Source organism: Pseudonaja textilis, chromosome 7 (genome assembly GCF_049901715.1).
Source record: "Pseudonaja textilis isolate UNSWEBS1 chromosome 7, rPseTex1.2, whole genome shotgun sequence".
NCBI classification, from domain to species: domain Eukaryota; kingdom Metazoa; phylum Chordata; class Lepidosauria; order Squamata; family Elapidae; genus Pseudonaja; species Pseudonaja textilis.
Window position 1 is genome coordinate 57,478,342 of NC_141996.1, and position 22,672 is coordinate 57,501,013.

General features: G+C 39.0%; 1 protein-coding gene across 1 annotated transcript in view; it reads right to left on the reverse strand.

Moving 5' to 3' along the window:
• Positions 1 to 22,672, reverse strand: part of USP9X (ubiquitin specific peptidase 9 X-linked) — a 189,928-nt gene that overhangs the window by 10,589 nt on the left and 156,667 nt on the right. Inside the window, exons 32-40 of the mRNA XM_026713654.2 lie at positions 22,347 to 22,537; positions 20,201 to 20,374; positions 19,362 to 19,503; positions 18,254 to 19,004; positions 17,703 to 17,826; positions 4,339 to 4,564; positions 2,811 to 2,940; positions 1,339 to 1,524; positions 107 to 327 (exon numbers count right to left, since the gene is read on the reverse strand). Of these exons, the coding sequence (XP_026569439.1) occupies positions 107 to 327; positions 1,339 to 1,524; positions 2,811 to 2,940; positions 4,339 to 4,564; positions 17,703 to 17,826; positions 18,254 to 19,004; positions 19,362 to 19,503; positions 20,201 to 20,374; positions 22,347 to 22,537 (2,145 nt within the window). The remainder of the gene's footprint in view (positions 1 to 106; positions 328 to 1,338; positions 1,525 to 2,810; positions 2,941 to 4,338; positions 4,565 to 17,702; positions 17,827 to 18,253; positions 19,005 to 19,361; positions 19,504 to 20,200; positions 20,375 to 22,346; positions 22,538 to 22,672) is intronic.

Sequence of the window (22,672 nt, forward strand, 5' to 3'; positions counted from 1 at the left end):
ATATTTGAGATGTGGGATGCAAAATTTTAAATGGTCATGAATCAAACTACATATATCAGTAACAATGATATGACAAAACCATAGGATACATTTTTTTTGCTTTTACCTGCCAAAGTAATTCACTGAGAACTGTAGATGAAAACTGAGGATTTTCCCAACAGCAGAAACGAAGTAATTTGATAGTCTCTTCTGAATTACTACAATCTTCTATAATTTTTTTCACATAACTGGTCCGCACAAACAAAATGTCTGCCACATTTTGCTGCAGTGCCATTATTGGTTGTGATAAATTAGGATCACCATATGGATTGCTAAGTGGAGGATTACCTAAAATAAGTATGCAGTACTTTTATTTTTTGCTCTTAATGATATATATTAATAACATCAAATTCTAAAAACCATGCTAACACACAAACGTACATATCTCCTGTTTAACAGAAAACTCTTATATAGGTGTTTACCAAGATAATGGGTGGGCAATTAATTTTCCCAAAGGACATGAGAAACTGGAACAGTTGTGGAGGGCTGCCATCTCCCTCCCCACTGCCTCCCTTACCCACCATCACTGTTGGTCAGTCAGAGACAGCCAAAGGGCCAAATGTGGTCTGGATGTGGCTTGCAGGCTGTAAAATGCCCAGGACTGACCTATTGTACCAAAGATACATTTATAATTGAAGCTGCAAGCAATTATTTGCAGAAACATCAGTTAGTTATGTAAAATGTCATTCCAGAATGTGGTGGTTTTTTTAGTGCTGCAGTGCTCTCATATTGAAGCTAGCTATTTGGTCATACTACTTGACAACTGTGTTAAAACAAAAGTCAAAGTAAGTTTTATCTATCACTGACATTGATTTCTATTCTATTAGCAAATTTAATAATATAATTTTCTTTAAAAATATAATTCAAATTATGACATTGAAATTAACACAAGGAAGCTGATGTTAAAGTAAAAGCTAGTACTTTTTCTAAGGACAGAATATAGTCCATGCTTCTAAATGGAAGCATTCTAAAATTTCAATTTTCTACTTCAAACTGATTCATGCTGTTTCTTAAGAAAGCATCTCAGAGCCTGATCACTCTCACCTCTTTATCAGTACAGAATATAAATCAGTATATTCTGTATACATGTTATATTGATATATACATGTTATATTGATATAACATATTCAGTAAGATCTAACAGTAATGAAATTTCTTATGCAGAACAGACGATTTAAGCTTCTCATTATTTAAATTTCCTATTATTAAATCTATTAGAAACATGTTGCAAAGTTTGTCCAAATTCCATCACACAGGTTTCATACTAAACACATTCTTTTATAAATTGCAAAATAGTACCATTAATAGAAGATTGCATTCGTGATGCCACATTGCAACAGCGGATTAGTTGGGACACCACAGTGTATAGTTTGCCCAATTCAGCATACTGGTATTTGATTGGAGGACCCGGGCCTTCATCCAGTGCCACAAGCATAAATGTTGCAGGGACATTTAATTTTAAAAGTTGTGTTTTTTCTGCTACACCTAAATAGAAAGGTGATAAGAGGGAAAAATCATTAGGAATCTAATAATATTTGTTCAAAATATTATCTACAAAAATTCAATGGAAGTGTGAATATAACCAGGCAGCAACAGCTAATTGACCCTAATAGATTCCAAAAAAGTATTATCAAATCTAATTAGCATTTGAATGAGGACTACATGGAAATCTGAAAATTATCAATTAAGAGTATCATGTCAGGAAAACATCCCAGAAGAAGTAAATTGCAAATTACTTCTGTACATATGTCAAGAAATTAGATACATGCACCAAAATTCAATATTGGCGGAGTTTTTAGTTATGAATCACAACCAGTTAAGTGATTCAAATCAGTGAACAAATATTTCTCATTCAATAAGATATAATAGAGTATAAGGTGCAAGAGACCAGGTCCACACGTGAAGGTTCAAGTTTCTTTATTCCTTTCTCTCCAAGTTCAATCCGGAGCTCTGTTATCAGCTACAGAGGCCTTCAGGAAAGCCTTGCCAGCTGCAGAAAAAAACGGGCTGAGGTATGTGAGGCCTGGCTGCAGCTGTCCAAAGATAAGTAGTAGGGCAGCTCCACCTCCCCCAACCCACCCTAGCTTAATTTTTAGCCGTGTATCCTGGAGTGGGCGTGGTCTTAATTAGGGCTTATTTAGGGGGGTAGGGCTTATACTGGGTGCATGTGTAAAAATCAAGCTAGGACTTACTTCCAGAGTAGGCTGTATTTTCAGGGAAACACGGTATTGCCCTCTCCAAAGGCTTGAGTGAAGAGCCAGGACTTTAAAGTCCTTTGAAATCCAAGAAGGGTGGGTGCCATTTAAATTTCGGGGGGAACAGGACCTTATTCAGAAGGTAGGCATTGTTACAGAAGAGGTGTACTTCCAGGATCCTAATAGGTGGCATTGTTTATAATCAGCGCAACTTAGAGTGTGCCAGTTCTGACATATATTTTTACTCCACCCTTAAAGTTTAGAAAACATTTAATACTCCCTCTAGCCTTGGATTCAAATATATATATTGATAATAAATATTTCACAGAAGCCTCCCAATTACTGATTTTTTTCACTTAACAATTGGAGGGAATTTCCAGAAGGTAACTTAAAAACCACAGTTTTCACTGAAAAAATTTCCCTAACACCCAATGGGCTATATAAAAAAATGGCATGAACCTTTAAATGGGATTAGATTATTTCAAAGGGAAGGGAAACAGAGAATAATATGGCATAATCAGATGAAATTATCTGAATATTTAGTTTAATTGTTTTTAGAAACAAACAGAAAATTACCTAAGTTGGCATACATCACGAACAAGTTGAAATATTGCTGTAAATGACGTCCATGCTCAGACACTTCCCTTCTAAGAAGATTCAGTACAGCTCTTAACAAATGGTCACTCAAACTTAAATTGTCATATGCCTATAAAAATGAGGCAAGTTAAATATCTATTTACAGGCTAATTATATTAGAACATAAATTACAGTTTTATTATACCTTTTTAAGGGATCAACTGGACTGGGAGCAAATCACAAATCACAATGTAATGAAAGTGAGTATTAACTATTTTATACTGCTGTGAAGATCTAGTGTAATGTATGCACACTGTATGCATATAATGCAGAGAAATAATAATTGTCTAACCAATCATAATCAAACAATATCTGATTATCTCAGGCTCTTAGCAAAGACTTGATAGGTGGATAAAAACCAAATTCAGTTTAAACATTTGGCTAACTGGGCAACCAACCACAATAATGATAATAATATCCCATATTTTTCATTACTATACACACACACACACACAAATATATATTTGTATATTTGAATAACTCAAGGCAGTCAACCTAACTACAGATTGATGTAGGACCACAATTAAGCCCAAAATTTCCATGCTAAACAACGCAGTTGTTAAGTGAGTTGTTAAGCAAATCACTACTGTTATTAAATGAATTCATTAAATAAATTCAGCTTCCCCCATTGACTTTACTTGTTGGGAACTAGATGGGAAGGTTGTAAATGATGATCACATGACCCGAGACAGTACAATTGTGATAAATACATTCCAACTGTCAAGTGCTCAATTTTTGATCATGTGACCATGGAAAGAATGCAATGGATGAAATGTGAAAAGTATAAAGCTATTTTTCAGTACCATCATAACTTTGAACAGTCACTAAACAACTGGTTGCAAGTTGAGGACTACCTGTAATAGTCCTGCCTCCTGTTTTCCCCACAACTTAAGTGATTACCTCTTCCTCTCCAAGCTAAATCAACTAAATATGAAGCAGATATCACCTGCCAGTTATATTCAGGAAGTTAATACAGGTAATCCTTGACTTACAACCACAATTGAGCCCAAAATTTCTGTTGCTAAGCAAGATATTTGTTAAGTGAGTTTCCCATGACCTTTCTTACCACAGTTGTTAAGTGAATCACTGTAGTTGATAACTTAGTAATATGGTTGTTAAGTGAATCTGGCTTTGACTTTGCTGGTCCAGAAGGTTGCAAAAGGGAATCACACGACCCTGGGACAATGTAACCTTCAAATGAGTCAGTTGCCAAGCAACTGAATTTTAATCACATAACCATGGGGATGCTACAACAGTTGTAAGTGTGGAAAAACTGCCATAAATCATTTTTTTCAGTGCCACTGTAACTTTGAATGGTCACTAAATGAAGAGTTGTAACTCGCAGACTACCTAAATAAGCAATATGAATTCATAAATAGTTAACCAACTAGGATGCTTTATATCAAAGCAGGTTATTATACGATTGTATATAAACTTAGTTTTTTCATATTGCATTTTGGTTTCATACCTGACTAGAAGGTCCAGGTGAAGCAAAAGGAGAAGGACATGGTCCATCTTGTAATGAAAAGTGTGCAATAAATACTATCAATTTTGCAAATGCTCCTCTTACTTCAGCACTAGGACATTCCAAAAGATATTCAGAGAAGCGATTTGAAACATTGAAAAGTACATTATGTGCAAACCAAAAACGAACATTCTTGCTATGTCGAAGGAGAATGCACAAAGCATCATACCTGAAAAAAGAGTTAAAAGATATCACATTTCCAGAATACTGAACTATACATATGAAATATAATTAGTTGTTAATAAAAGTAATCAATATTATTAAGGAATACTAATATATTGATATAGAATTAATATTATTAAAAATAGTACTATCAAATGTTTCCTGCTTTTCCTAAAATCCTTCAAATTTCCTCTGCTTCTTTCCTGCTTTCTTCTGTTACATTCACTTTGCTAACTATGTTTAACAATGACCAGAATTCCTACTTAACAATTTTTATTAAGAATCTTTAAACTTTTGCTTGCATTAACTATGTTTATTGTTTTAAGAAATCAAAACCAGAACCTCTGATGGCAGTTAGTACCAAATTCAAAAGAGCCACATTTCAATCTGTATATCATCAGATACAGCTGTTCAAATGATAGGCAGTTTATTTTGAAGCAGATAATATTCAAGTTGTTGATCATGTCAATTGATAATGGCAAATTCTTCTTACTATCTTTGCTAATTGTTATGAAGCTTTGGGTACAACATCCTGCTGGAATCATATGGCAATAAAAATATTAGTTTCTTTTTTTTTTTTTACATCTGTGAACCACTAGAGCAAATAGCAAGAGACAGATAAGAGAAATATTCTTTATACAATATCATTCAGTGTCTCTTTCATCTGGCTTGTTAATGAGTCCCTGGGTTTAAGTGATAAAGGAAATCCTGGGCATATACTCTTTCTCTCAGTGTTGTTTAGATCAGTGGTTGCCAACTGGTGGGCTGTGGCCCATTGGTGGTACGCAAGAAAATTTTGGTGGTCCGCAGAGAAATGTCACTCCCAGAGCACCCCCCCCAAAGCAATTAATCCAGGCTGTGCGGGAACACAAAGGCTGCGCCTGTGGGAACTCTCCCCGCCCACTCACTCCATACCTCGTAAATTTGCCTGCTAAGTTGCCATTTTCCCTTCCACCCCCAAACATCAGCTGTTCTGCTGTGCCAGGAATTTAGATTAGCTAGAAAAAGGAAATAGTTGGATTTCTTGCTTTCTAATCTTTAGATCTTCAGCTCTGCAGAGACGAACCTTAAGACTGAAGGTTCAGTTGCAGACTCAGATAGCCAATGGCAGAAACACAGATCTAAGTGAATCTTTGATTCTGTGAGCAACTCAATCTGCCTGCCTGCTTTGTCTGCTTTTGGGTAAAAATTGCTCTTTTTTTAATAAAAAAATCAATATTTACATCAATATTTATAATATTTACATACAAGCCATGCCAAGAAAAGTCACATGACCACCAAGCCACACCCACAAATTAGACCATGCTCAAGAACCAGTTGTTAAGAAATTTGAATCCCACCCCTGCCCATGTGTGTGTGGTGTATTAGAGGGGGGGGAGGGAGGGGGAGAGAGAGAGAGAGGTTAGATCAGATCTCTCTCTCTCTCTCTCTCCCACCACTGTCAGCAAGCCACCGTCCGTCAAAATTCGTATTACTGGTCTCTGGGATTTAAAATTATGAGTTTGGTGGTCCCTGAGGTCCAAAAGGTTGGCGACCCCTGGTTTAGATGGAAGTACAGCTTCCTTATTCTATATATTTCTTAATCTATCTTTTACTTCAAATGTAATAAATGTCTCTTATCATTAACTGATAGCTGGGATAAGTCTATACTCTGCAGTCAAGTTTATTATAATTATGAAATTTTAAAAAACCACAAAACATAGTATTTTAATAAATCATCTTATTATTGTTTTCACCTGATAAGCCACAAATATAACAAGTTCAGCAGACTCAAGCAATTTGTGGTTTATGTAGAAAACAAATTTGGAACAAAGCACAGATTATACCGTATTTTTGGAGTATAAAACACACTTTTTCAAAAAAAGTGGGTGGAAAAGTCTGTGCGTCTTATACAGTGAATGCTGCCGAAGCCCCACCTACCCACCGGTCCCTGCCTCCCAGCAATTTGCCTCCTTGCAGCAAACAGGCTGTTTCAGCTTCAGCACAGCCTGATTAGCTTATTGTTGGTTGGATTGGCCTCCTGACGATCAGCTGTTTCAGGATGCAGGGGTTGCCATTACCTATTGCTGCCTCCACGCGCCCCATTTCAGCCTCCACACACCCCATTTTCCGCCCATTCCGATTTCCGCCACCTGGAATGGGCTGAAAATGGGGCACGCAGAGGCTGAAAATGGGATGAGGAGGCCGAAAATGGGGTGTGTGGAGGCAATAATAGCACTGCAGCCTGAAACAGCTGATCATCGGGAGGCCATCCAACTGACAATCAGCTGCTTGTGCTAATCCGGCTGTGCTGAAGCTAAACAGGCTGTATGCTGTTTGGAGGCAAATTGCTGGGAGGCAGAGGCAGATTTCCCCCCTTTGTTTTCTTCCCCAAAAGCTCGGTGCATCTTATACTTCGGAGCGTCTTATACCCCCCAAAATACGGTATATGATAATGAATGAGAATTAATGAATAGACAGATATTGGATTATCTAAACATAAATAGGATTATTAATCAGAAACCTGTTCCTTTACACAAAATGGATTAACAAAAAGAATATTTTCTGCTGGGTGTGTATATACTGGTTGATACAAGTTGGATTAAAAATAAGTAGGGGAACTATTTCAACAGCCAAATTTAAATCAATCCTATATTATGCTATCAGTCAAATACAAATAAAACAGATACAAATAAAACATAGGGCTAAAAGTAAAAAGAAACTAATACAGTTTAGGAGGCATGGAACTGGATAATCGAGAAATATATTTATTTATTGAATTTATATTGCTGCCTATTCGCACATGGCAACTCAAGGCAGTTTACAGAAGAATATAAAACCTCATTTAAAACAATAAAACTAATAAAAAAGAATCAAACAATTGTCAGATAGAAGAAGTGGCAAATAGAAATCATGTTCTTTTCCAGTCAATTTATTCAGGTTAAGGCAGATAAAATAAGTTGGCATTCCCATTGTTAAAGCACTCGTAGAGAAGCAAGTTTTCATTCATGGTCAAGAGGAAAGGGGTAAAACAGACAGACTGGGAGAGAATGCTCCAAAGCTGCCAATTCATGAAGCCCAGAAATGCAATGCAATAGAAAAAGAAGAGATAGAGATTTTGACACCTAACAACTTGTGAAAATTCCCCTGCCGCATGAAAAGAAATAAATATTTGACAAAGCTGTGGGAATCAAATGCAGAAAGAGTTTTTATTGTAAACCGCTCAGTCATTTAGGCAAGATACGTGGTGTAGAAATGAGATAGATAGATACAATCATGTGAAAAAGAAAGTACACGCTTTACTTTTAACCATGAATTATATGGTTTTAGGTATTATGTCTAGTCCTTAACAGTATTAAAAATAGATACAGCCTCAATGAACAACTCATGATATCATCACATCATCATTTACTTTACCAAAAGAAAGCCAAAATGGAGAAGCAATGTGTGAAAAAGACACAGAGACAGCTAAAATATAGCCACCAGCCAATTGTAGCCCCCATCTCATTGTGGAGGAATAGGAAGTAGGAGCATTTTGAGGGCTGTGGACCCTAGAAAGGCTGCCGGTCCTGACAGTATCTCTAGCCGAGTGCTTAAAAACTATGCTGATCAGTTGGCTGGAGTCTTTACCAAGATCTTCAATCAGGTCTTTATCTCAGTTCATTATTCGATCTTGTTTGAAGGCTTTCACCATTGTTCTGCTGCCAAAGAAGTTCCCTATCAATAGCCTTAACAATTACAGACCAGTGGCACTCACTCACTATCATCATGAAGTGCTTTGAGAAATTGGTTTGCCGGCACATCATTTCTGGTCTTCCGTATACATTTGATAAACACCACTTTGTATACAGAAGAAATAGATCTACAGAGGACGCCATAGCCATCACTGTTCACACTGCTTTGGAACAGTATGTGTGTGTGTGCGTTGGGGGGGTGGGTTATGTGAGGATGCTTTTTGTAGAATTTAGCTCTGCATTTAATACAATACTTCCACATAGACTAGTGTCTAAACTTATGGTTAGTAGACTTTCTTATTCAATCTGCCTTTGGATTATGGATTTCCTGTCTGGCCACTCTCAGAGGATCATATCTCTTCAGCCCTTATTCTTAACACTGGTACACCACAGGACTGCATGTTGAGTCCCTTACTCGATACTCTTTATGTGCATGACAGCATTCCCACTCATGCTATATTATTATTATTATTAAATTTGCAGATGATATAACAATGGTGGGACTCATCTATTGAGATGAGGTGGACCGGTTGCTATTGTGGTGTGGAGACAATAACTTGGTCCTTAACACCAATAAGACCAAGGAGCTTATAGTGGACTATAAAAGGAATAGATCAGACATCCAGCCCTTGCTTACCAATGGAGACTGAGCGGAGCAAGTAGCCATTTTTAAGTTTCTGGGTATAAAACAGGACCTGACCTCAGGCACTCACATTGCAGCACTGGTCAAAAGGGTCCGGCAGAGTTTATACTACCTGAGACTTCTCAGGAAACAACTAAATGAAAAACTGCTGATGACCTTTACCATGGAATATCTTAACTTACTGCACCTGTATATGATTTGCCAATTGCACAGTGGCAGATAGGCAGGGGTTGGATACGAAAGGGTTAACTACAGGTTTGGGATTTACGAGCTCGCTGTGAGCCTGTAAATCATCATAAATCATAATTAGCATGTCATTAGCACACTACCAAGAAGCAGCCTTTGAAACAGCCCTCTTTTCTTGTTTTTTAAACTGCAGCTGTGGCTCGCTTGGCAGCTGAAGTTGAAAAATCAGGAAATAAGGATCAGGTAAGAGCCCGGGTAGGCAAAAACATCAGCAGACATAGAACTGGTTCTATGTCTGCTGCTCTTCAGAGCTACCGGTTCTCCAGAGATGGACAGAACCAGTAGAAACCTACCCCTGAAGATAGGACAGCACTCCAGAGGATTAACATCGTTGCCCAGAAGATCATTGGTTGCCCTCTCCCCTCTTTGGAAGAGCTTTATAGCTCCCTCTGTCTTAAGAAAGTTCAAAACATTCTTAAAAATCCATCTAATCCTGGGCACCCTTTTTTTGAAAAATTACCATCTGGCAGATGGTACAGGATAATAAAAACCAAGGACAAATAGGCTGAAAAACACTTTCTATCCCAGGGCAGTAACTATATTGAATTCTACTGTACAGTGCAGTATTAATCCAATATCAGGTTTTCAATTCAATTGTACAGAACGCGAAGGATGTGTGTTTGTGTTTTATTTTTATAGTTATAATGTACACTGAAGATGGCATTAAATTTCATTGTATGAGGTACAATGACAATAAAGTAAAGTAAACTAAAACTAACTGCATCTTATGACTCAACAGCCTGTAGAATCAACTTTAGCAGCAATAACTCGAAATAATTATTTCCTGTATGACTTTAATCACTCATATTGTTGTGGAGGAGTTTTGGCTCAGTCTTCTTACAATATTGCTTCAGTTCACTGTAGATTGTGGGGATTTGTTGATGCACAGCTCTTTGAAGGTCCCGCAACAGCATTTCAATCGGATTGAGATCTGGAATATGACTGGGCCATTGCAACATCTTGATTCTTTTCTTTTTCAGTCATTCTGTTGTAGATTTGCTGGTGTGCTTGGGATCATTGTCCTGCTGCATGACCCAATGTCAGCCCAGCTTTAGCTTGTCAAGCAGATGGCCTCACATCTGATTCTGGAAAATTTTGGTATACAGAAGAATTTATGGTCAACTCAATGGCTGCAAAGTGCTCAGGTCCTGTGGCTGCAAAACAACCCCAAATTATCACCCCTCCACCACTATCCTTGATAGTTGATACAAGACGTCTGTGCTGATATGCTGTATTTGATTTTTGTCAAACGTGGCATTCTGCATGAGAGCCAAACACCTCCACTTGGTCTCATCTGTCTAAGGGACAGTGTTACAGAAGTCTTATATTTTGTTCAGATGCAACTTTGCAAATTTGAGCCATGCTGCCATGTTCTTTTTAGAAAGAAGAGCCTTTCTCGTGGCCACTCTTCCAAACAAACCGTACTTATTCAGTCTTTTTCTAATTGTACGGTCATGAACTTCAACATTTAACATGCAAACTGAAGTCTGTAAAGTCTGAGATGTAACTCCTGGATATTTTTGCCATTTTTCTGAGCACTGCACAGTCAGACCTTGGGGTGAATTTGTTGGGACATCCATGCTTGGAAAGATTGTCAATTGTCTAGAATGTTTTCCACTTGTGAATAATCTTTCTCATGGTAGAACGATGGACTTCAAATTGTTTGTAACAGGGGTGGAATGCAAATATTTTTACTACCATTTCTGTGGGCGTGGCCAGGCTGTGGCCATGTGAATGGGTGGGCGTGGCTTCTCTTTTTTTGTACAGCATCCCCCCGCGCTCCATTTTTTGGCCTCTTGGGCCTCAGGAAAGCCTCCTGGGCGAAGCAGTAAGACAGCAAAGAGGATCCTGGCACAGCTGATCATCGGAACAACTGATCCTCGGGAGGGAAAAAAAAAATACCGGTTCAGTTGAACCGGTAGCTGTTTTTTTACTACCAGTTCAGCCAAATGGTAGCATTTTTTACTACCGGTTTGCTCGAACCGGATCGAACCGGTAGAATCCCACCATTGGTTTGGAAATGGTCTTATAACCCTCCCCAAATTGATGGACAACAGCAATTGCTTCTCTAAGATCATTGCTGTTTTCTTCTTCTTTGGCACTGTGTTAATACACTTCAGTGCTGGAGGACCAGCAAACTCCTAAAACTTCGGCTTTTATAGATGTAGTCACATTTGCTGATGATCAATTGATCAAGGGTACTAGATTAGCAGCACCTGGCTGCTACTTAGCTTTTTCATTCCTATGGAAACAGTAAGGTATACTTTGTTTTTCACAGATGGCTTTTCCATTTTGGTTTCTTTTTGTAAAATAAATAACATTGTGTAATGTGTCATGTGTTTTTGTTCATATAAGGTTGTATTTACCTACTTTTAAGAATCACTAAGGACCAGGTGATTTTTATTATGACCTAATTCATAAAACCATAGAACTCAAAGAGATAGGGCGTTGGTACTTACCTGATACACCCATTCTCTGTGAGCTGTGAAGAGCACCCAGTAGCAGGAACTGCTTCAGTCTCCTCTTGGATAGGCTGGGCTTAATTGCCAGGACGCTCCTCCTCCTCCTTAGCGTCCCCAGTTTTGGCAAAGTTGAAGTGTTGAAACTATCTATACTTCACCCCATTCAACATTAGGCTGGAATAGCACTCCACCAGATGGAATTTGGGTGGGGCTGGATGCTCTTCAAAGCTCACAGAGAATGGACGTATCAGGAAAGTTTCAATGCCCTTTCTCCAATAAGCTGTTCAGAGCATCCAGTAGTGGGACATACCAAAGCTTGGCCTGTCCTACGGGAGGGTGTCCGTTTGGTTCAGAGTCCCCACTTGGTCCCTGTGGACCCGTTGCAAAACTCTCCTACCAAATGAGCCTCAGCAGAGGCAAAGACATCAATTTTATAGTGTTTAATGAAGAGTGATGGAGAAGCCCAAGTTGCTGCCCAACAAATTTCCTCTATTGGTGCTTGGGTGGCCCATGCTGCCGATGTTGCAGCACTCAGGGTAGAGTGGGCTGTTATACCCCTGGGCACTGGAAGTGATTGTGTCTCGTATGTCTTAGCAATCGTGGCTCTCAATCATCTGCCAATTGTCGAAGAGGAAACCTTGTGCCGAGTGGTAGGTTGAAATGAAATGAAAAGACTGTAGTACGGTCTAAATATATGCGTAGAGCCTGTCTGATGTCAAGCTGATGCCATTGACATTCAAGTCTATGAGATGGCCTCAGACAAAAGTTCAGGAGGACCAACTCTTGCAACTCTGTGGAAAGCCAAGTTAACTTTTGGGATGAAAATTGGATCTGGTCGAAGGACTACTCTGTTGGAATGAAAAATACAGAGGTCTTTTCTTACTGATAAGGCTGCCAGTTCAGAGCTTCTTGCTGATATTACTGCAACCAAGAAGACCACCTTATATGTTAGGAAGTGGAGACTCGCTGTCTTCAGGGACTCGGAAGTGGAGACTCGCTGTCTTCAGGGGCTTGAAGGACCCTTTGTAAGCGCAGTTAAGACTCTGTCAAGGTCCCAAGTTGGATAAGGGTACACCACTGAAGGCGGCAAATTTGTGGCACCACGAATAAAACTGCAAATGTGCGGATGATGAGAGATGGAGCGGAGATCACCCTAGGAGATGACTGAAGCTAGGGCCGCCACCTGTCTTCGCAAGGTGTTTGGGGAGAGACCCTTGTCCAGACCCTCTTGTAAGAACTCTAATACTTGTGCCAACGACGGAGAAGAAGGATCAATATGAGATTTTATGCAGCATTGACAGAAAATGGACCATGTGGCACTGTATATGCGATTTGTAGAAGGGTGCCTAGCCGCTTGAATGGTGGTAATAACTTTGTTGGAAATTTTCTCGCTTCTCAGACGCTTCTCCCACTCAATCTCCATACGGCTAGGTGGAGCCATTGAGGGTCCAGATGCTGAACTGGACCTTGGGAGAGTGAGACTCTGTCCGGCGGAATTCTCCATGGTTCTGCTGCAGACAGATCCTTGAGATCTGAGAACCATGTTCATCTGGGCCAGTATGAAGCCACTAACAACTCTGCTTTCTCTTCTAAAAGTTTCTGGATCACCTTGGGGATCACAGGAAGAGGGGGAAACGCATACAGAAGTCCTGAAGGCCAATGGCAATGGAGAGCATTGATGTTCTCTGTCCCCTGAGATGGGTACCTTGAGATGAACTTAAGTTGTGAGTTGAGGGGAGAGGCGAACAAATAAATGACTAGTTGACTGAACCTCTGGACCGCTTCCTGAAAAAGAGTTGGAGGCAGGCGCCATTCTGACTGATCGACTCTGGTCCTGCTCAACCAGTCTGCCTGGGTGTTTGACAGACCCAAGATGTGCTCCGCTTTGATGGAGAACAAATTGATTTCTGCCCAAAGACACAATCTCTCCACCTCCCTCATGAGTTGTATCGAATGGGCTTGTTTATATGGGCTGTTGTTGTGACCTTTCGGTCAGGATGAGGATGTGTTTGGATCGAAGTTGTGGAAGAAAACTGTGAAGATGTAGGTGGACTGCTCTTAGCTCCAACCAGTTTATGCTGCATGATTGTTCTGGTATGGTCCAGCACCCTTGAGCCATGTGGGACTGGTAGTGAGCTCCCCATCCAAACAGGCTGGCATCCGTCATGATGGTTGATCTGTGTGGGTCCTTGAAGTGGCAATCCTTGTTGATGGTCGGGATGGCCCACCAGTGAAGGGAACTCAGGACCTTTGACAGAACTGTGACTCGGCAATTGGAGTTGTCTCTTTCTGACAGCTGGTACGGCAGCAGGTACCATTGTAGGGTTCTGGCGTGAAGCCGGGCCCAGGGAACAATAGAGATGCAGGAGATCTATTTCCTCAACAATTTAGATAAGAGGGCTAGGGGGACCCATTTGAGGGTTCTGATCTCCTGTGATAATTGTCTAATGCTCTCTTGCCTGTGTGGGGATAGGAAGACCTTGCCTTCCAGAGTGTCTATAATGGCTCCCAGGTGAATTAACCGAGTTGAGGGAGTTAGGTGACCCTTTGCCCAGTTTATAGAGAACCCATGTTGTTGTAGAGACTGCAGGGTAAGAAGAGAATCTGTTTCTATGAGGAGCGGATCCAAGGCACTGCTAAACAACTTTTCACCTGAGAGGGGCACTGAGGCAAGCTTCCACTTGTGCTTGGTGTCAGCTTGTCAATGTCTGAGCCATAGCAGTCGCCATGCTGAGACCTGTGATGCCATGGCTCTGGAAGAAAATTTGACCGCATTGAACGTTGTGTCTGCAGAGAATACTGCTGCGGCAATCAGTTTGGCAATGTCCCGGTGCACCCGAATATTGGAGGTTGGAATGGTTTCCCGCAGATGGTAGAGCCATCTCAATGAAGACCTAGTTAAAAAATGATGCAGCCGTAGCCACTCTTATGGCCCATGCATCTGACTGATGTGCCCAACAAAGAGCTAGTTCTGCCTTCTTGTCTTCTGGCTTAAGCGCTTCCTCTGATTCACTAGGAATAGCGGAGGGGGATGCCAAGGCCACTATTGGATCGTCAACCTCAGGTGTGTTTAGGGAATTAGAAAAATCAGTGGCGAGGTTGTAAAATTTCCTATTGTATCCTGTGGGGGCGGGATACGCTGCTGCGGAAGCCCATTGCTTTTGTACTAAGTCGGAAAACATGTGCGGGACTGGTATTACATCCGCTTCATTAACAGGCTGGGAGAAAATTAAATTCTCTGACTCCTCCTGTGAAACTGCTGGTTGAGAAGAGGGAGCTGTTCTATCAAGGCATGCGGTGTTCTTAGCCTTGAATAAAAGTGACTTGAATAATTGAGGGCGGAACAGTCCTGTGAATGTCGGTTGATTGGGAATAAGGCCCTCGTCATCCAACATGCCCCTCTCCAGTGGATCCACCTCTGACAGGGCTGGGTCAATGTCATGTCCTGACCCTGCCTCGATTTGGTCCATTAGGTCATCTTGGTCACCCTCTTCCTGAAACCCCAGGGGAGGCATATCTGAAAAAAAATAGAAAACTCCCCTTGGGGAGATACCTGAGGGAAATGCTGATCCATCCCACTTAGCAACCACCCCGAGCGAGACACACAATCAGAAGCTGCTGACTGTGTACTGGCCCATACGAATTGTTGTACGCCCACCGCAATACCCTGTCATATTGCTAGTTCCATCCATGCCCTCATCCTGGGGGGGATTTCCTCAGTGAGGGACTCTTCTTGGAGGAGGCCAGCTGCCATTGGAGTAAATGTGGCCCCCCGGGGCCCGATGTGGTGTGGGTGCTGCTGTTGAGGAACCAGGGGGAAGTTGCCTGTAGAGCTGCGCCTGGACAGATCTAGAGGAGGAGGCGGGGGGGCTTGGGGCCTGGGTGGCTCGAGGAGGAGACGGAACTGATGAGGTCTGCTCTGTCTCCCGCATATGCTTTCCCATTTGTTTTTCTATAGCCTGGTGGCACCTACGGGCGTCCCTTTCCTTGGCCTTTGAAGGCCTCTTGGGCACTTTGGACTTGCCAAGGCCCTGGTCATGGCTCTGGAGGGAGAAGACCTTGAGCTGCTGCCGCTTGCCATTGCAACTATAAGTATCTTATATCTATTGATGAATTGTAAATGAGGCTCCAGTATAGGGTGGTTGGACCTGCTCCAGAAAGGGGCAGTGGACCCCTATAAAAGTTTTCGATCCCCCTTATGTGAGGAATTTTTTTTGGTTTTTTTTAAATCTATCTATCTATCTATCTATCTATCTATCTATCTATCTATCTATCTATCATCTATCTATCTATCTATCTATCTATCTATCAATCAATCTTTTTAATAATGATCTAGACGAATTTCTCTGGGCCAATCAATTCCAATTGATTCCAAATTAGTAACACCTATTCAGGCCAGAACTTGATGAGTAACAATGGCAACAGCTGCCCTGCACAGGCGGACCTAGGTCTTGGAGCTCGTTGTTGAGCTGCTGGAATAGTTATGCTGTGAGGGTTGGCCAACAAATCCTGGTCCACTACCCCAAGGATTGGGGGCAGGGATGCCAGTCCCTTGGTCTCCAAGAAGGAAACCAGACAGGAAGAAATCCTCTCACAGTCTCTGTTTTAATGGTGGATGGATGCCACAGGGTCCTTAAAATGGTATTGGCCGCCGCTCGGTGTGGCTGAAATAATCCAGCAGCTATTTCTCACCTGAATTGTTCTGAATAGAGAGGAGAAACTAGGTGGGGAAAGATAAGAAGCATTGATGCCTCCAACCCTCTTAGGGGTTGTACAGGGGAAAAGCCTTGGCCGTCAATGAGCCAAACACGAGGCGTGCTCGCTGTTCAGAAACGGCACTGACAGAAAGATTGGAAAGACAAGGTTTTCACGGTTCAGAGGTCGCCACCTCAATCTGCTCTTGGAGCGCTGCAACCACTCTTCCGAGAGAGAATAACGAGTCCTTACGGCCAGGTGTTAATAAAAAACCGTCAGAGGCTACTGGAACTCCCAGATGACAAGTGGAGCTCCTGAGATATATCTGAATACCAAACCTGAGGTTTGAAATCTGTTATAGCTTCTATTCCGGCCAATGTGGAAAGCTGCCTATTCCTACGAAGGCTGAACTAAAAACTGGGGGATGCTAGGGAGGAGCCCCATGGAGGAGGAGGAGGAGTGTCCTGACAATTAAGCCCAGCCTATCCAAGAGGAGACTGAAGCACCTCCCGCAACTGGATGCTCTGAACAGCTCATTGGAGAAGTACTTCCTTTTTCACATGATGATAGACAGAAGGACAGACAAACAGACCGTGCCATCCGAAATGACTCCACTTGAGAGTTTGGGCATATACCTCAAAGGCACTGCTGAATTAATTGTATACATGTATACAACCTTAAATTAACTATATACATGCACAAGGACGGGGCCGATGATAGAGTTGACTGCAAAATAGTTGTCCCTCTATGGTAGTGAAGCACTCGGGTCGGTGAGCAATGAATAAACCTGAGTCCATTTCAGGTAGTAAAACTAATTGCCAAGCCACAGTTTACTAATAGTTAGAGGATTTTGTTATTACTGAACCCAAATGTTTAGAAATGCTTGAGGAACATACACTAGATAATCTTTATGAAAACAAAAAGATTAATTCAAGAGTGAAGTATATCGACACCAAATGGCTCTATGCAGAGATGTACAAAGACAAGGACCTGTCAGTGTCTATAACTGTGCCATAGAACAAGTGAGATACAATGTACCAATAAAGCCATCACCCTGAGATGGCTTTATTGGCTCACTGGTTCTAGGTGCTTTAAAGCAGCGGTTCTTAGCTCCTAATACTTATTATGCATTATTAGAAAACATACATTAACCCTAACTTTACAAGTGTTTTTGTTTTACTGTCCATTTTCCCCCTTCTGTTCAATCATGTCCAATTCTGGACACAAAAGTTCCTGCATTTTTCCTGGCAAAGTTTTTAAGAATGATTTGCCATTGTCGTCTTCTTTGCATTGAAATGGTATGGACTGATTAGTGATTAAAATATTATCGTATGAGAACTACACTAAAACACTATAACCAATGAATACTTTTAAGTCAAAATTTACCAATCACTGGCAGGACCACGAACTATTTTCTTTGTGTGAAATCCTGTGGTAAACAGAAATCTAGCAGCAAGCTGAACACTTATCATTGTAATTTCTTCTGCTTCAGGCAGTAGATGATCTTGTCCTAAAAAGAAAATATAGAATGTTGTAATTGAGCGTATAAGTACTGAAATCTAAAAAAGTCAGCCTGACTCATAATACTTCTTAAATCAAGCAACTTCAAGTGTTTTTTTCAGCAATACTGCCTGATACTTAAAATATACTTTGTGCATGCATTTGAGTCAGTTTGGACCCCTGGTGACCACCAAATTAGTCCATGCAGTTTTCCTGATTATGTCTTCAAAAATGAACATGGAAGATAATGATCATAAAAAAGATATCCATAGTGCATTGAAAATAAATTTAGTAAACATTTTAAAATTAATCTCAAAGAAAAATGGTAAGATATACTGAAAATATTAAAAATGAAATCTAGGAATCTGAAAAATGTTAAATACTTTCTATTTTTATATAATGTAATTAATTTTCACTAGGAATATCCAAAAACTTACCCGGAGGGGGATTTAGGTAGACACTGTTACATGTCAGTAATTTTTTTACAAATTGAAAATATTCCAGGCTGTACTGCATTCGGTTATGCATGAATTGTACGTTTTGTTTTCGTACACTCCGTTCAATTGCAGATGGCATTTTAATTTGATGTGGTTTAGTGGTAATTGCAAGTTCTGAAATATATTTTATAAGTTCATTGTCTTTCTCTACTGTGTCCATGCGTTCATAAAAAAGAATGTAAGCATTCCACCACCTCTTCTGACGTCTGTAGGACATCCGTTTCATCATATGATCAAATACTTCTCCCATGTATTCTCCACCAAAACACTGATTTTTCATTTCTTCATCATCATCCATTTTGCATTCAGTTACATCACCATCATCAAATTTATACCATCTGTTTTTCTCACCATCTCCTCCATTTCTTTGAATAATGTAAGAGTAATAATGTCCACCACTGGCTTGACCACTGTGCACCAAAACACCCACTAGTCTGTATTTTGTACTTCCAGAATGTTCATTTTCTGATTGTTCATTCTGTATTAGTTGATTTTCAGGATTTACATCATCTCCTTCTAACTTAGCTACTCCTGCCACAGTATAAGGTTCCATATCCAACTCACGTGGAAACTCAAAATAATCATTGAACTTGATTGCACATTCCCTCTCCCAATCATAGTCAAATCTTTTTAGCTGGATGGCAAGAACTGGAGGCAGTTTTTTAATCAGCAAGCGTTTCACTGTATCAACCTGGGAAATAAATACAATTATTTCTATGAATTATTAAAAGCAACAAATTCTAAATAAAACTATAGTCATTTTTCCTGACCAAACTGGTATAATGCACTTTCTGCTCCTATACACACATTTTAAATAACATGATTAAGGAGTGATGGATATCTCTAAATTCATGATAATTAAACTCTTCATAATTAAAAAATGGAGATCTTGGCCATCATTATTCTAAGAAATATTCTAAAATTCTGACTAAAATATGATGAATAGAAGCTCTCAATTCTCTTACAAAATAAAAATCTAAATTGTTCTCTTACTGACCAATGAGAGCTGCTACTGAATTCAAACAGATTTAGAGCAGGCCAAAATTACCTTCTTGTTGCATTTTTCACAGTGATATGCATTTGCACCTTCCAGTAAGTCTCCTTTGACATATTGTTCCAAGGAGTCAAGTAGATTTTGGTGATTTCTTATGTCTACATTCAGTGTTGTAAAAGATTCTTCACATTCATATCTGTAAAGATAGAAAAGTAATTTAATTTTGCTAAATGGATTATTGAATAATCTTTTATTATTAAGCAACATAATTTTATGAATAGAATAAAATGTATACTGAAAACTTAAAATATATTCTTAGGTACTATAGAAAAATTTAGACTGACAACTGCAATTATAAATCAAAAGCTACCCACTGGATAAATGGCAACATTGCATTGTTATTTTCTTTATGTAGAAAGGTTAATAGAAGTTGAAAAATGGTTACATTTACTAATAAATGAATATGGAAGAACAAATAAACCCAAACTGATACAAAAGAGGACAACAAGAAGCTTCCATTTTTATTTTTATTTAGAAACAAGGAAGCTCAAAGACAAACTATTACTGTACACATGGCTTTTCAATATGATTTTATCAGTGGCAGAAAAGAATAGCTGTAAAGGTTTCCTGCCTATATTACCACATAAGATGCATGAACAAATATCAACAAAATCAACCACTGGATCTGGACTAACCCTCAAATGATCAGCAGTATAGAACTCACATGAAAAAGTAAATTCAAGGAATTAAAACATTCCAGTATTTTTATTAAAGTTAGTGTGAAATATTTTTGTGTCACCAGTTTTCAAAACATCATTTAGTATGCTAATACAAGAAGTATATATGTTTTATACAATAATATACAATGGCCTATTAGATAATTAAGCACATACCTATGAGGGCAACCTTGACAGATTTTCTGATCAGCAAAGGATCCTCCCAAAACTTTACTTAACATTGCTGGATGACCTAAGGCTTTTAAAGCTTCATCTAGACTATCCACCAAGGAGTTAAAAAATTCTAAAGCATCATGTTGTTCTCGAAGATTTACAGGTTCACCCCAGAGTCTAGAATAAGAGAGGTTTTTTTAAATAAAATCAGATTTGGGGCAAATAACATTGCATGGAAATAAATTTGTTTACCTCAACTTTAAAAGTTAAAAGATGCATGTTACAGGTATACAACTATCTTCAAATTATATAGAGATTCATTTTCAAGGATGACTAAATTACTGTCACAACCCAAATCAAACTCTTCATTTATGGGATAATGTAGTCCTTAAAATAATTAAGGAGATAATAGGACTTAAAGTGGTACGCCTTGACTTCATCCTTTTTTTCCTTCCTAGAATGCTTCAAGAAAAATGCCAGTGTGTCCCATTCTAGGTGTCAAAGGCTAATGTTTCTAGACGTATTTCAGGAACAGAAGATGGATATTGTGAGAACTCCATTCCTGTTTCTGTAGCTACCTATTTTAAAATATTTCAAAAGAGGAAAATTAAAAGTTTTTTCCATTAAAAACAAAAGAATAAAGCCTTCCTTATCTGACATTCTAAGTTTTTCCCTTTATAGTAATTTTGAAGTGAAAAACAATAAATATGTTAAGTTAAATTGTATGTAAAAAGATACAAACTTAAGATCCAGTCCCTTTTTCAATAATGAACAGAATCTTCATTGTTTGCCTGAAAACATTGTTTTGCATGAAAATCTGAAGTCACATAGGTCACAAATAAGGTAGTTATGGCTAAGTTATCCTCTTTGTTAAGCCTTTAAAAAATGGTCAATTAAAAAAATAGTGGTGTCATTAACTATAGTGCCTGACACAAATTTGCTCATTGCTTATTTGATACCCTTAAAAAGCTGTATCTAGTGAAGCAATTATGTCCAAGTAGGTAAAGTGACCTCTCATCTTGATTACTACATTACAATAAATGATGCACATGTAACACTGCTATTCTGTGAGCTGCATTAGTTCCAGGTATAATTCAAGGTGCTGATTATCATCTTTTTTATGGCTTAGGGCCAGGTTACTTCAGGGACCATCTTTTACCAGTTGTTTCTGCTCATCTGATCTAGCCAAGCAGGATAGGAAGTAAAGATTTGGTTATATCAGGGATCTGGCAGGGATCTGTTTCTTTGTTGTGATTTGGTTTGTTGTTTCTTGTATTCTGATTTTTTATAATGTTTGTTATTGTTTCTATTCTATTTTATTTCTGTTTGCCACCAAGAGTCATTCATTGAGATGGGAAGCCATATAAATTGGATCAACAAATAAATAAAAATACAGCTCAGATATCTTTTATCCTTGAACGTAAGATTGAATCTTTTAAAAAGAAATATAATTGAAAATAATACCTGTGATATTCCAAACAATAGTTTTAAATAAATCAAGTATTATAGGTGATTTATATTGCTCTCATTTTTATTTATCTTTATTTGCAACATATTTTCTTTGTTATATATTCGACAAGACTGATTAACTATAAAATAAAAGCCTGGATTAAATGGAAACAATGTATTCCTAGTATTCAAAATTCAATCTGAAAAATTGCTAGCACCAAGGTAACTGCCAGAATTAATTAGCTTACAGTAAAAACTCCATGTCTATCAGCCTGTATAAACTCCCCATTTGGATATTTTGTTTCCCCATGAACAGGTAGAAAAGACAAGAATTCAGCCACAGTTAGGAAGTTCAAGGGACAAAAATCTTGCCACACTATTTTTTTTGCTTTTCATTAAACTTATAGGCAGAAACTTCATTTCCCACTAAGGGATCTTCCTACTATGATGGAGCCTGCATAATCTAAAGCTTTAGTTCGTGTTTTGTTGTATCAACAAACTACACCAAGATTTTCTCTAAACTACCCAATAAGTTTTTTTTCTTTGAGCAATTTTAGCTTGCTTTCTACATAGGTTAGAAGGTTCACATAAAGCTATTATCAATTTAGAAATCTAATAAACTCTCTTAATGATTTATCAAGTCATGCTGCTTGTAACATATCATAGAAGACATTTTAACAGAAGTTAATTTCCCATTTACCTGAACTGTTTCCAAAATCCTCTTGGTACATAGTATTGTAATCTAGATGCTGCTAAGTGGCCAAATATGACCTGGAGATGTCTTAATACACCTATGTTGTACTCTTTTCTGTCTTCTGTTTTATTTAAAGTTGGTTTATCTTCATATGGATGGGGATAGCCAAACACTTCATCTCGTGGGTCAACATTGCTCTTAAAAAAGAATCATATATGTATACATGAGGACAACTGCACAGTACAGTTTGGTAGCTGGACTTATAATGAACTATCCTTGTGTCACAGGATGATGGAGCTGATGCTCTAGGGCAGGGATGTCAAACTCAACGC